Consider the following 12,768-nt stretch of genomic DNA (forward strand, 5'->3'; position numbering starts at 1 on the left):
CCAGATTCCAACACGGACAGCAGGGAAACTGGCCATCTTATTTCACTATCTATTCTAAGGCTGGGATTTGAATTCCTGTCATCCTGGCACAGATAAATTAACTGAGGAAACCCTGCACATCATCATTTCCATAAAAGTATGTACCATTATAAAGAAAAAAAGTGTCCTGGTCACGTGAGAAGCGAATACCACACATTTGACCTACTTTGGTGAATTAGGGCTCTCAACTGTCGGGCCCACATGGAAAGCTTAGACACAAAGGAAAGCCTCCGACGACTCTGTCTTTCTCTGAAGTCCCCTTCCCCATCTGGCCATTATCAAGATTTAATGGAGCCAAAGGGAACTTCTCAATTCTAGATATTAGGTCCCGGAAACAGAAGCAGTTCCCTGGAGAAAAGAAAAGAAGGCTTTCTCTCCCGGACCACCCTGCAGTTCTACCTCTGCGTCTCTAAGACTGAAGGTGTTAAACCCACTCCCACTCTCATCCATGCTTCCTGGGGCAGCTCCTTTTCTGTAAGATCTTTCAGGATGTCGTCAGGAAGGAGCCAGGAAGATCTCTGAAAGCCGGGGAGGTGTGAGGGGCCCTCCTTGCATACACCTCCCACAGGGTCCAGACCTTCCACGCCCCCATCTCTGCAACCCAAAACGCCCACAAAGGCCCAGCGTCCCGGCCGCGCAGGGCCCGGGGAGCAGCGCGGAGGGCTCTGCTAGCTCCCCCGGCGGGTATCCGGCCGGAGCTGGGTGGAGGTGGGGGTCGGCGAGGCGGGGGATGGGGGGGGCGCTCACGTCACGTACGCGCGCGCAAAGACAGCAATAAATGCCCGCTCGCGCCTGGAGCCGCGGAAGCGCTCCTGCATCGAGCTGCACCCCGCAGGAGCGCGAGGCCGCCGCGGGTCTTCGCCGCGAGCAGCGCTGGTCTCCCCGCCCCTTGCTCCGGCAGATAATGCTCAGAGACGCTGCGGCGCGCACCTTAGCAAGCTAACTAGGCAGCTCGCTTGCCGCCCCAACTCCAGGGGCTAACTTTTGGAGAGCTTTGCCTGCCACTGCTTGGTCTGAAAGTAGCCACGGAGCAGAAACTCGTCCCCCTGCAGTCAGCGCCCTCTGCACCCAAGGAAGCGCGTCGCCCGGGTTCTTCCCGAACCCGGGCTCCGGGATTGCAGTGGTGTGTGGCGGCTGCGCGAGGCCGGCCGTCTTGTGCCCAGCGCTCAGAGCGAACTTCACACTGGAGAGGTAAGGGCATTTCTGAAACGCATTGCCGAGTGTTAGGGCCCCACTTTTTTTTATCGACCTTTTCCTTTTTAAACCCTACTTTCAAAAAAGCCAGCTTGGAGAGAATCATCAGACCCAAAGGATAGGTGGGCTACTTGGAAAGCAGCGGCGATGGAGATTTGCGGGAGCTTGTTCTTGTAAGTGACTTTGTGGGTTTCACCTCCTCCCTCCGTCGCAAGCTTTCCATGTGGGCTAAGTGTATAGTGTGCCCCTGCGGTGGAGGGGAGGGAAAGCTCTGAAGTTGCTGGTGAACTGCTGGCTTTCTCGGGTGCGGACCACAGGTTAGGCACAAACTTGCCAGGAAATGATGGAGTTCATGAACTGCCCCTGGGTAAGAGGAGACTTCCTAGTGACCCGAACCGTTCGTTCGCAGTGTTCACTGGGCCCTCCAGATATGTCCCCGGACGTATGGGTGAATAGCATTTTGTTGCTTTAAAACGTCCATCTTCACTTTCAGAATTGCGTGGTTCCTTCCAACCCCAGATGGGACCCTGGAATGAAAGGATGCCTTAAACACTGATAGAAACATGAACGAAAAGTCTTTATTGCTAGAAAACATTCTAGGTAGATAACGCCCTTTGCAGGCTGTATATAATACATAGCCATTTAAACCCTTGTAATTCAGAAATTATTTTCAGGCTTTTGCTCTGTTTCTACCATTTATTTTTAGTCTCATGCATATTATCTTGTAAAATATAGTGGTCTATTTGTGGAAACAATGCATTGGGAAGAGCTCTCTGGAACAAACAATAGGGTTGGAGATGAGTTAATTCAAAAAGGGGGTGGTCATTTGCTGATATGACAGACAGGAGATCAAGCAGGCACACTTCCTTTCTAACTATTGTTTGACTTTTGTTATTAGAAAACTAGTATCTGCTGGTATTTTCATCTTAATCACATTGCGTGTTGTTGTAGCCAAGAGGCGTGGAAGAGCCTGTCTTGGAGACTATCGTGGGGAAATCCTGAGGTCATTCATTATGAAGTGTGCCGCCCCGGAGTGGCTCAGAGTAACCGCAGTGCTCCTTGTGGCTAGAGCAATCCCAGCCATGGTGGTTCCTAATGCCACTTCGCTGGAAAAACTTTTGGAGAAGTACGTGGACGAGGATGGTGAGTGGTGGACGGCCAAGCAAAGAGGAAAAAGGGCCATCACTGACAATGACATGCAGAGTATCCTGGACCTTCATAATAAATTACGAAGTCAGGTGTATCCAACAGCTTCTAATATGGAGTACATGGTAAGGAAATTTTTCGAGTGGAATGTTGCAAAGAAGTATTCATTGACGCTTTCAACCATTACAATTAAATGCCCTCGCGCTCTTCTTTAATTGTCTTTAATGAAATTGGAGGAATCTTCTTCTAGATATTCATTTTTTTATTCTTCTAGATATTCATTTGTTAGTATTTCCTCATTTCTAAGAGCTCTTTGAATCTCAGTGTAGAATTACATATGTTTAGATGTAATTTTCCTGGTAAGTGCTCTAAATTCTGGTCCTCCTGGAAGATTGCTATAATGGAAATGGTGAATACCTGATGGATTTGATTTTAGATGACTTAATGGAACAATTGCTTCCTAATTCCTAACTGATGGAAACTTGACATGAATTGGGGGGGAGGGGGTGTCTGAAAAATTCAAGGACTAATAATTTGAAGAAGCTTTCTGGATTGCTGATATCTATGTTTCTAATGGACCTTTGTTTCTTAAAAATATGTAACCGATACATTGTAAAGAGTATGTTTTTGTGGTTACTTACTATTAAATAATGCTATGGCAATGACTTTTCAAAATGAATTTATTATTTGTGAGCTTCAAAGTATGAAAATTAGCCTGGCAAAGGATCAAATAAAAACATATAGTCCTGCTTATAATAACCTTACATTTACTCTTAGAGTAAATTAGCAAGTTTGGGAAACAAAATTACTTTTTAAAGATCATTAGCATTGTAATCCACCAATATACTAGTTAATACCCTAAATACTTAGAAAATTTTTCAAGAATCCATTATATTCCTTGCATGAATTAGGAATGCGCTTGAAATAATAAATAATCATTGGTGATAGCAAAGTTTATTTAATGAACATTGGGAATGACGTTTGTTCTTTGGATGCATTGCAGGGTGCTGTTAATTTTAGTGTATTCTTGTTTATCTTTTTTTTTTTTTTTTTTTTTTGCATTTACATTAGTTGTGATGGGTAGTCTTCATTTGGGTGACATTCATGTAGCTTGGAAGTTCTAAAGTTGATATCACCCATTACAGAATGTGGCATTATATTATTGTAATTTTTCCTGGCGAAATATTTTACCTTAAAGAAAGTAGGAAGCAGTCAAGAGAACTTATCAATGTTTAAGTGTTGGGGCCCAGGAATCAGGTTGTCTAGGTTTAAATCCTGATAGAGACAGGCATTAGCTGTCTGATTTTGGCCAACGTATTAATTTCTCTCTACTTCAGTTTCTTCGTCTCTACTTAACCTCATAGGGTTGTTATGGGATAACCTATGTAAAGTTGTAGCTCATTAACAGGCACATTTTAAGGTCTCAGTAAACATTATTATGGCATATAACTAATTTCATGTCTCCTCATTTTGTTTAAATAGAATATCTAAGGAAGGCAGTAGCTCTTTCAAAACTCTGTGTGAAGTATGTCACATCTGTAATGGCTTACATTTCTGCTTTTTGTGAAAAGACTAGTTTTCTAAAGTGCAAAATTCTATGAGCTCCTCATCTGTGAGCCTTCCAACAGAAAGAGCCAATTATGGAACCTTTCCAACTGGTGCACTGTGTGCTTAGTCCATGCATGAAGGTATTCAGTTGCTTTTAATTTAAAATAAGGAAAAATTTGGGAGTTCACATCCACAAGAAAGAAATCTGAGAATATTTGTGTGTGTTTTAAGTAATATGGAAATAATGAAAACAGTTCTGTTATTCATTTTCATGTCTGACTTCCAAAGAAAATAACTGCCTATTGTATGATGTCTGGTCTGGGGTGTTTATATGAGTTTCTTTTTAGTTTCACTGGTTTCATTCTATCCTTGAAATGTAGATTCAGAAACCAGCCAGGGTTTATGTTGTGTTGCCCTTAGATACTATTAGCACTGGAACTGTGTCTTGGACATTAACTGGACTGCAGAGGAGTTCATTGCCCAACTGTAATCCTGGAATACATTTTATAGAATACACGTTGAGGGAAAGCCTAAAAGTACAATAGTTCTATTTTATTTGAAATACAGTTGATTTATGTATTATATAACAATGTAAGTACAGATATTAATCAACCTTATAAAAACACAATTTATTCAAATAGTTATTTAAAGTATATTTATTCTGAGAAAACAAAATTAAAAACTGGCTAAGGCTGTTTACTGTAAAATTTGCAGTGTCCTGTGATAAATACCACTACTTTTGGCCACTTATACTCTATATGTCATAAAATTAAAAGTTTGCATAACTGATTACCTTATTTCACATTTGGTGCTTAGTCTACTCTTTGCCCTTGAACATATGGCAGCCAGACCACATCTGCATTTATTAATATATCCCTACCCCTACTCTTTCTTCATTTAATGAATAGGGCTAAAAATCGATTCTTCAAAGCCATATCTTCCCTTAAACACCATACAGCCTGATTGAGAAGAAAGAATAGACACATCTGAAAATTTTCAAGTAAGCAAAGATTCATGATTCTTTGTTCAAGTCTATAAATAATGCCAGGGAGCACAGAATAATGGAATACTCCTAGTTGTGAAAATTAGTCAATGGGAGTTCTTGGAGAAGATGAGATTAAGTTGTTCCTCGAAGGCTGTCAGGACCATGAATTGTGGGAAAGAGTGGAGGGTATATTCCAATTAGAGGAAGTGGGACAGATAAACGCAGGGTTGCAGGAATTGGCAGGCTGGTTGTTGGGAACTGGAAGCAAATTAAGTTGATAAAAACGCAAAACCTGTGGCAGACTTAGGAAGGGGAGAAATGAGTTATTGCTTGTATGAAACCAGTAATTCTAAGGAGGGAGATTGCATTTTAATATAGGGTAGGCTGAGAAACTGGGACTTCTGGGCCATCAAATGACTCTGTTGCTGAAGAGGCAATGGATTTTAGAGGAAAAAAATACTGGTTTTGGTCCTAGGTAGCAGCAGATCCACGTTTTGTCTCTGCCGCTGACAGATGTGAGCTCTGACAGTCAGCCCTTCTGGGCATTGGTCTTCTCATTGGCAAAATCAGTGTAGGATATAAACCTCACAGATTGTAATTGGATAAGACATTCAATAAAGTTGGACATACTCTCCCCCCAAACAAATTTGCAGTGGTCACTAATTGTACTAAACATGTGTTGACTTCCTGCTGCTAGTAAGTTAAGCTCATCCCACCCTGATGAGCGTATAAAAGATGGCATGTCTAGTCCCCAGGCTGCCCTGGGTCTCTCATCTCCCTTGTGCATATTTGAATCTCTGTTCAGAGTTCTTAAAGGTTGTGCCTCCTCCTGCCTGTGCACCATGGAAGAGGTGATCAGTTGATATTTGTTGGTTGAATATTGTTGAATGCTCAATAAATATGTGCTGAATGGAGGAAGAGACAGGTTTGCATGAGAAATATGGAGGACAAGTAAGAAAGAGAAATTAAAATAATAGGTGTTGCAGGAGGTGCGACATCGCCAATACAGGAGAGTTTGACATAAGAAATTGGAAACACTAGAAAGGAAGACATAAATGCTTCAAGTAATTCAGAATATTTTTTCTACCTTTTAAATACATTCATGGGTTGCTAACAATTGTCCTGCAATATAGAGTTGCTGATGTAATAGGAAAGATGTTCAAATGTTCTGAAATTCAAACAGTAAGGTGAATTTATGGTATTTGCCGTTGTTACATAATTTTATCACAGAGCCTCTGAAAACAAAGATGGACGGAAATCCAAAGTATTTTACTGTGATACAATGTATATGTCAGAATGTACACTAGCAAGTAGGGCACTTGACCTCAAAAGGACACATAGGCCAATTATAATATATAAATTATATGATTTTAACTGTTTCCATGTCTTTTAGAAAACTGTTGACAAACACCCTGTTGGGAGGGTTGGTGGCTGTGCCTGCCTACCCATGCACCTCATGTATGGGTGAGAAAATGAGCAGAGCTTTAGAACAGCACTTTTCCAAGCATAGAACAAATGCTCCTGAGTACCTCTCCTTTTGCCGGGCAACCGGAGGCTTTAAGCCTAACAGCCAGTGGTACTTTCATTCTGTGGTGCATGTTGATGGAAACAGCGGGTTGGTTTCAGTTTATCACTGACATTCTTACAAAGGCTATGCTTAAGATAGGAAACCAGTTGGTTTTTTTCCTTTTGTGCTTCAGTACAGCAGTTAATTCCAGAAAAGAGACATGGGAAAATCTAGTTAGCTGAAAAGGGTGATGCTATTCTGGGATCTAGGTATATCCTCTATTTCTGACTGACTGTAGTCTGAGTCCAAGCCTGCAAAAGTAATTTTTAGCTTGTGAATTGCTCTTTTTCCATATTTTCTGACATTATGTGCTATCAGTGACTATGTCTTCCCAAATAAATGCAGATAAAGAAACAATGGACTCATAATTCTTTTACCCAAAGCTCATTGTTTACACCTTTCTTAATCCTGCTAAAAGCTTCAGGAATTCCATTACAATGGAATTTTATTGCAACTCTTGATTCCTAAAACAGTAGGTTTCTTACTATGTACTGGTTGCTTTATAATTTTCAGAAATGAAATATTTTCATCTTTTATTGATTTACAATATAAAGTGCTTGCATTGAAAAGTACATGAAATCTCTTCCTTGGTTCAAAGAATGTCATCATTATTTAAAATTATTGAAGTTTCTTTATTCTAAATTTAAAATAGCTTATTTCATTTTCCTAAAGTGTTTCCACTTTAATAATACTGTTTAGATACGCAAAACTATGTTTTGTTAAGTATCTTGGTCTACAGAATTTTAAATTTTATAAAACCTTAAATTTGAATAGATGCTAGTTGTTTTTTTTATTTTAGAAATAGACACTTTAAAATTAATACATTTTTCTTTTTGGAAATGGCACCATAGATGGCAATTCCTACGGGAAAGTGGGGCATTACAGATGAGTTCTATTGGACTTAATAATTTACCCCGGAGTTCTGGGAGATTAAAGATTCCTCCTGAAATGTAAGGCATATATCTAGGGCCAAAAAAAAAAATACCATAACATTTTGAAATTGTTTCTATTAATTCCTTCATTCAACAGCTATTGGGAGTTTACCGTATGCCTGGCACTACCCAGGGCCCTGCTGTAGACACAGCCACCACTCTTCCTTGCATGGAGTAGGAGTGAATGCCCTGACCCTCTAGATTCAGCAAGGGGCCTGTGAGTGTGGGGCATTGCAGTAGGAAATGAGGCTAGAGAGTTCATTGGTGGGGGTGGGCTGATTCTCACTTTTAGTTAGTTATGAGAAGGCATTTGAGGCATTTGAACAGAGCATGATCTTACTTGCATTTAATCAGGAGCATTCTGGCTTTGTTGAAAATATACTTTAGGTGGTGGGAGATGGGGCAAGGGCATAAGCAAGGAGCCAAGGCTCCTGCAATAATCCAAACCCCTGTAGATGGCAGCTAGGATGGGTGGTAGCAGGGAAGGTGATGAGAAGTGGCAAAAATGTGAATATACGCTAAAATCCCTTTGTAACTAACATGAATCTTGAAAAATTCAAGGGAGCTTTTTTGCAAGGCTAATGAAATTGACTTGGCCAGCCAGGCAGCCAGTAGGCTGGGACTTCCTGCATCTGCTCCAAGATTTAAATCCATTCAGGCAAAGGGTGGCAGTTGTCCATGCTGGTTTAAATATCAATGGGGAGGATTCTGGGTCCTTTAACTTACAGGGACTTCCAGAATGGTTGCAGAGATTCCAGAAGTCACCTGGTTACATGGCATCTGTTAGAGGAGTTGGGAACCCAATCTCTATACCTACTCTTTTCCCTCCTGGTCTGCCCTCCCTTCCCAAAACCCGTTTTACTTCCTCACTTCCTCCATAACCAATAGAAGATAAGAATTTTAACATGAAGAGCAGGAAAGGACAGTGGTCCAGTTCCTGTCCAGTAATCACCAGTTGCACTATTGGGGGTTATATCATTGGGATTTCATTTCATTTGGAGGTAGCACCACATTTTGCTGTGAAGTGTGGCTCCAAGGTTTTTGCCTGAGACACAGCAACTATTGGAGTTGCCATTTCCTGAGAAGGGAAAGAATGTGGAAAGGTCACTTTTGGTAGGAAAAAGTTGGAGCTCAATTTTGGAGATATTTATTTGAGATATAGCTTAGATATTCAAAGGGCTTTTTCAATTATGCAGTTAGACGTATAACAGATACGTGAGGTCCAATATGGAATATAAATTTTTGATTCATCAGCATTGAGGTGGTATTTAAAGCTTTGAGGAGATATGAGATCACCAAGGGAATGGAAATAGAGAACAGAAAATGTCTAAATGAGCCCTTGATGCACTTTAAAGTGTAGAGGAAGAGAAGGTGAGGGGAATCAGCAAAGAGAATGGAGAATTAGGAAGCCAAGTGAAAAAAGTTTTTCTAGGCAAAAGGATAATCAACTGTCAAATGCTACTTATAAAGCTCAAATAAAATAAGGACTGAGAGGAGAACACTAAATTTAACAACATGGAGGCCACTGGTGATCTGATGGAACAGTTTAGATGGAGTCATAGTGGTGAAAGCCTGACTGGAGCTGCTGAAGAAAGAATGGGATGGTAGAAATCAGCATGCTTATTCATTCACTTGTTCATCAAACATATACCATCTACCATGTGCCAGGTGGTATCTGCAATCCTAACTATTTCCTAACTAAATGTTTTCAACTTAGTTTTAGAAGCAATAATTCCATTAGGGAATGTATCTAAAATTTTATAACGACAGTTAATAGGAAAATGCGATTTACTTACGTGATTTTAGTTTGCAGTAACTTTTACTGAACGCCTTTATTAAAACTGAAGATGTTAATTTATAATCATTTCATCACAGTGAAGAATGACCTTTATTTTAGGAACATTCCTTCTTTGCTATTGTCCAGGCTTTGTTTGTTGTTGCACATATTTCTTTCAGGAATTTATTCAACCTGATCATTGTATACAATTTTAAAAGTATTTTAAATTCTTATATTTTTAATGACTCACTAATTCAATAAAATGAAAGCTTGATGTTTGTAAAACTTGCAAGAAGCCATTATATATATAAAATATCTGTAATATAAATATAAAAACTTGTAAATATGGCTGATGAAAAGGAAAATGTGAAAATTCAGGTGATAATGAATTGTCTGGTAAAAGTATTGTTCAGTAAGCATGTCTAAGTGTCTAAACATTTCAATATTTTTCTAAATATTTGTTGCTTTCATAATTTTAAGAAGCTGTGGAGAAGCTTTTGTCATTAATCAAGATGATAACCTATTGTCATTGATAAATTTGTATATTAGGAAAATGTATCTATTAATTCAACAAATTATTGGTTGAGCAGTTATGTGCCGGATACTGTTTTGTATGCTGAGGAATACATTAGTGTATAACAAGTGCGACAAGTTAATGCACACAAGTAGAGTGAAATGATAGAGAATTACAGAAGTGGATCTAATTGTAGTTGAAAAAGGCTTCTGGGAGTTGGTGGCTTTTCAGCTGAGAACTGAACTAGGGATACAGAAACCTGTCATTCCAGCCAGAAGGGATACCATTGGGGTTTTCGGGGATCACCAAGAATGTCAGTGTGGCTGCATTTCATTCAGCTGTGGAGAAAGTGTTAGAAAATAAGGTGGGCATGTAAGCATGGGCCAGGTCCTTTGGGACCTTATAAAGTGAGGAAAAATTTGGATTTTATTCTGAATGTGATGGAAAGCCATTGGAAAATTTTTCACAAGGAATTGATATGGTATGATTTACAGCTCCATAAAATTACTTTGACTACCTTGTGGAGAATGCTCTGCAGGAGGGGTGCAAGGCTGAAAGCAGAGAAAGAGTCAGGAAGCCATTGCTTTATTCTGGGTAAGATGATGGTGATTTGTACTAAGGTGACGGTGGTAAAGATGGAGAGAAGTGGGTAGTTTCAGGGTGGGTTTTGATGGCATTGCTGACTGTCCTTGCTGATGGACTTGAAGGGTAAAGGATAACAAGGAATCTGGGAGGTTCTTAGATTTTTACTGAGGCACCTTGGTGAATAGTTGAAGCAATTGCTGAACCAAGAGGAGAAACAGGTTGGAGGTGAGGGTGAATCAAGAGTTCCTTTTTGGCCAAACTTCGTTTTTGATGCCATGCCATCCTCAATTGAGTTTAATGGTCATTGGAGAGTTGGGACCTGAGATAAAAATGTGGAAATAATTGATATATAGATGCGATTATCTGAACTGACTGAACAACATCATCCAAGGAGAAGATTTTAATGGATTCATTTGTTTATTTATCTCTCTATCTATCTATCAAAAATCGATATATAAATGTGATTAACTGAACTGACTGAACAACATCATCCAAGGAGAAGATTTTAAGAGTTGAATGCCTTGGATTGAACCTTGGGGCACAGCAATATTTAGAGGTAAAGCAGAAAGGAAAAGTCAGCAAAGGAAGCTGAGAACAAGTGGTGAGTGAAGTTAGAGGGAAAGACGGGATAGATGGATGTCCCAGAAGCCAGTACAAGATGATTCAACGAGGGAGAAGTCAACTCTTGTCAAAATCACTGAGAGGCTAAGATGAAGGAAAGTCAACTCTGGTTTTTCTAACATGGAAGTCATTGGTGACCTTGATAAGAGTAATTGTCCGTGGAGAGTATGCACAGAGAAACTTTTGGAAATGAGACAATGATGATCACAGACATGTTAGTTCTCTTTTTAAAATAATCACTTATTAGCTAACAGAACAATTACAGATAAAAGTGTGTTTTTGATTCAAATTGCAAACCAAATGCTAAATACAGATAGTTGAATTAGAACTCAAAATTAAATTATGGAAGTCCTACCCCAAATATGTGACATGGGTTAGTGGGTCATAAACTGGCCAAGGATGAGAACCTGAACTATAAATCTGTTGAACCTTACTACTATTATTATTATTATTAGATTATTATCACTATTTTTTTTTTTTTTTTTTTTGGTTAACAGAATCCATAATCAAGTCAACTACTAAGAAAATATTGCAGAAAACACCACAGTTTCCTATATTGGCAGCTCATCAGCCTCATAGGCAAAATATGAAGATGGACACAATCCATTTAGATGGCTATGTATTCTCTATATTTTAGGTTTTTAATTGAAGGATATTTTGAAAAGTCACCAGAAAATTAAGGATAGCAAGTATTTCTCATGAAAGAGCTGCTAGGTTTGACTTTGGGTGCTTTATTTAGTCCAGGGCCTCTCAAACATTGATGTGCGCATCAATCCCCTGGGGATCTTGTTAAAATATGGATTCTGATTCAGAAGTTCTGGGGTGGGTCCCCCAATTCTGCATTCCCAACAAGCTCCCGGGTAAGGGGGTAGCTGCTAGTCTGGGGCCTCCACTTTGAATAAAAGGCTTTAGGTTTGCTGGAGGAAGCAAGGTCTAAAGTCAGACATGGAAAATTGACTCTAGAATTCAGATTCTTTCTTTTTCACTTCCCCAACTATCACACTCACCTGCTCCCTTTTTGTAAGGTAACAACTATAACTTTGATGCATGAAAACAGAAGCTCCTTTGTAAGAAGTACTTAGAAACCAAAAAGATGTAGAAGTTTGAACAGTAAGATTCTCCAGGGACAAAGTTTAAATCAGTCTAATCTGGTGGAGGGGGGGTGTGGAAAGTGAAATCTCAAAAGCATTTGACAGACCAAATGAATGAGAAGGGAGGATATAGTATTTCAGTCAAAGTGGGCAAGTATGGGGGGGTGGGGCTGGGGGTTGAGGAGCAACTAAATAGGATGATGAGCTATTAGATGAGACACAGGAATGAATACGGAAGTTGTTATTTATAGACTATGCCTGTGTGGTATTGTTGCAATTCAAACAATAGAAAGTAACCACTGAAATAGTGGATATCCACAGTAAAGATGCTGGCAGTAAAACGTAAAACTATACCTTATGCTTGCATGTGGTATGGCAAACCCATTCTGATATACTGAATGAATGACTAATGCACTCACATTATAGCAAGATCAGATGTTGTCCAGCGAAGGGAAACCAAAATGATTAAAAAAAAAAAAAAAAAGGTATTGGAAAGGGGGGGGTTCTTAATGAAGACGGAGTAAGAACATCAGAACTACTGTTTGGAAATTAATGACTGAGAGGTTTCTTAAATCAAGAACGCTGTGAATAACATGAGTACAAACTGCACAAATAAAGTGCAGCACCATTTCATTCGGACGTGCGTGCCGTGATGCATATGCCTTGAGTGTTTGGACACTGAACGAATCTTGCCAAACCTGCCCTCCTTTGCAGATTCTAGAATGCCCTTCTTGTTTTCTCTCTAATAAATTTCTACTCTTCCTTCAAG

The 12,768-nt window shown here is 39.7% G+C and overlaps 1 protein-coding gene across 1 annotated transcript in view; it reads left to right on the forward strand.

Moving 5' to 3' along the window:
* Positions 1-821: 821 nt before the first annotated feature.
* The window catches only part of CRISPLD1 (cysteine rich secretory protein LCCL domain containing 1), a 43,652-nt gene continuing 31,705 nt past the window's right edge, over positions 822-12,768 (forward strand). The window contains exons 1-2 of the mRNA XM_037802919.1: positions 822-1,230; positions 2,185-2,504. Of these exons, the coding sequence (XP_037658847.1) occupies positions 2,247-2,504 (258 nt within the window). The 5' untranslated portion in view covers positions 822-1,230; positions 2,185-2,246. The remainder of the gene's footprint in view (positions 1,231-2,184; positions 2,505-12,768) is intronic.

This window comes from Choloepus didactylus, chromosome 14 (assembly GCF_015220235.1).
Source record: "Choloepus didactylus isolate mChoDid1 chromosome 14, mChoDid1.pri, whole genome shotgun sequence".
Classification (NCBI taxonomy): Eukaryota; Metazoa; Chordata; class Mammalia; order Pilosa; family Megalonychidae; genus Choloepus; species Choloepus didactylus.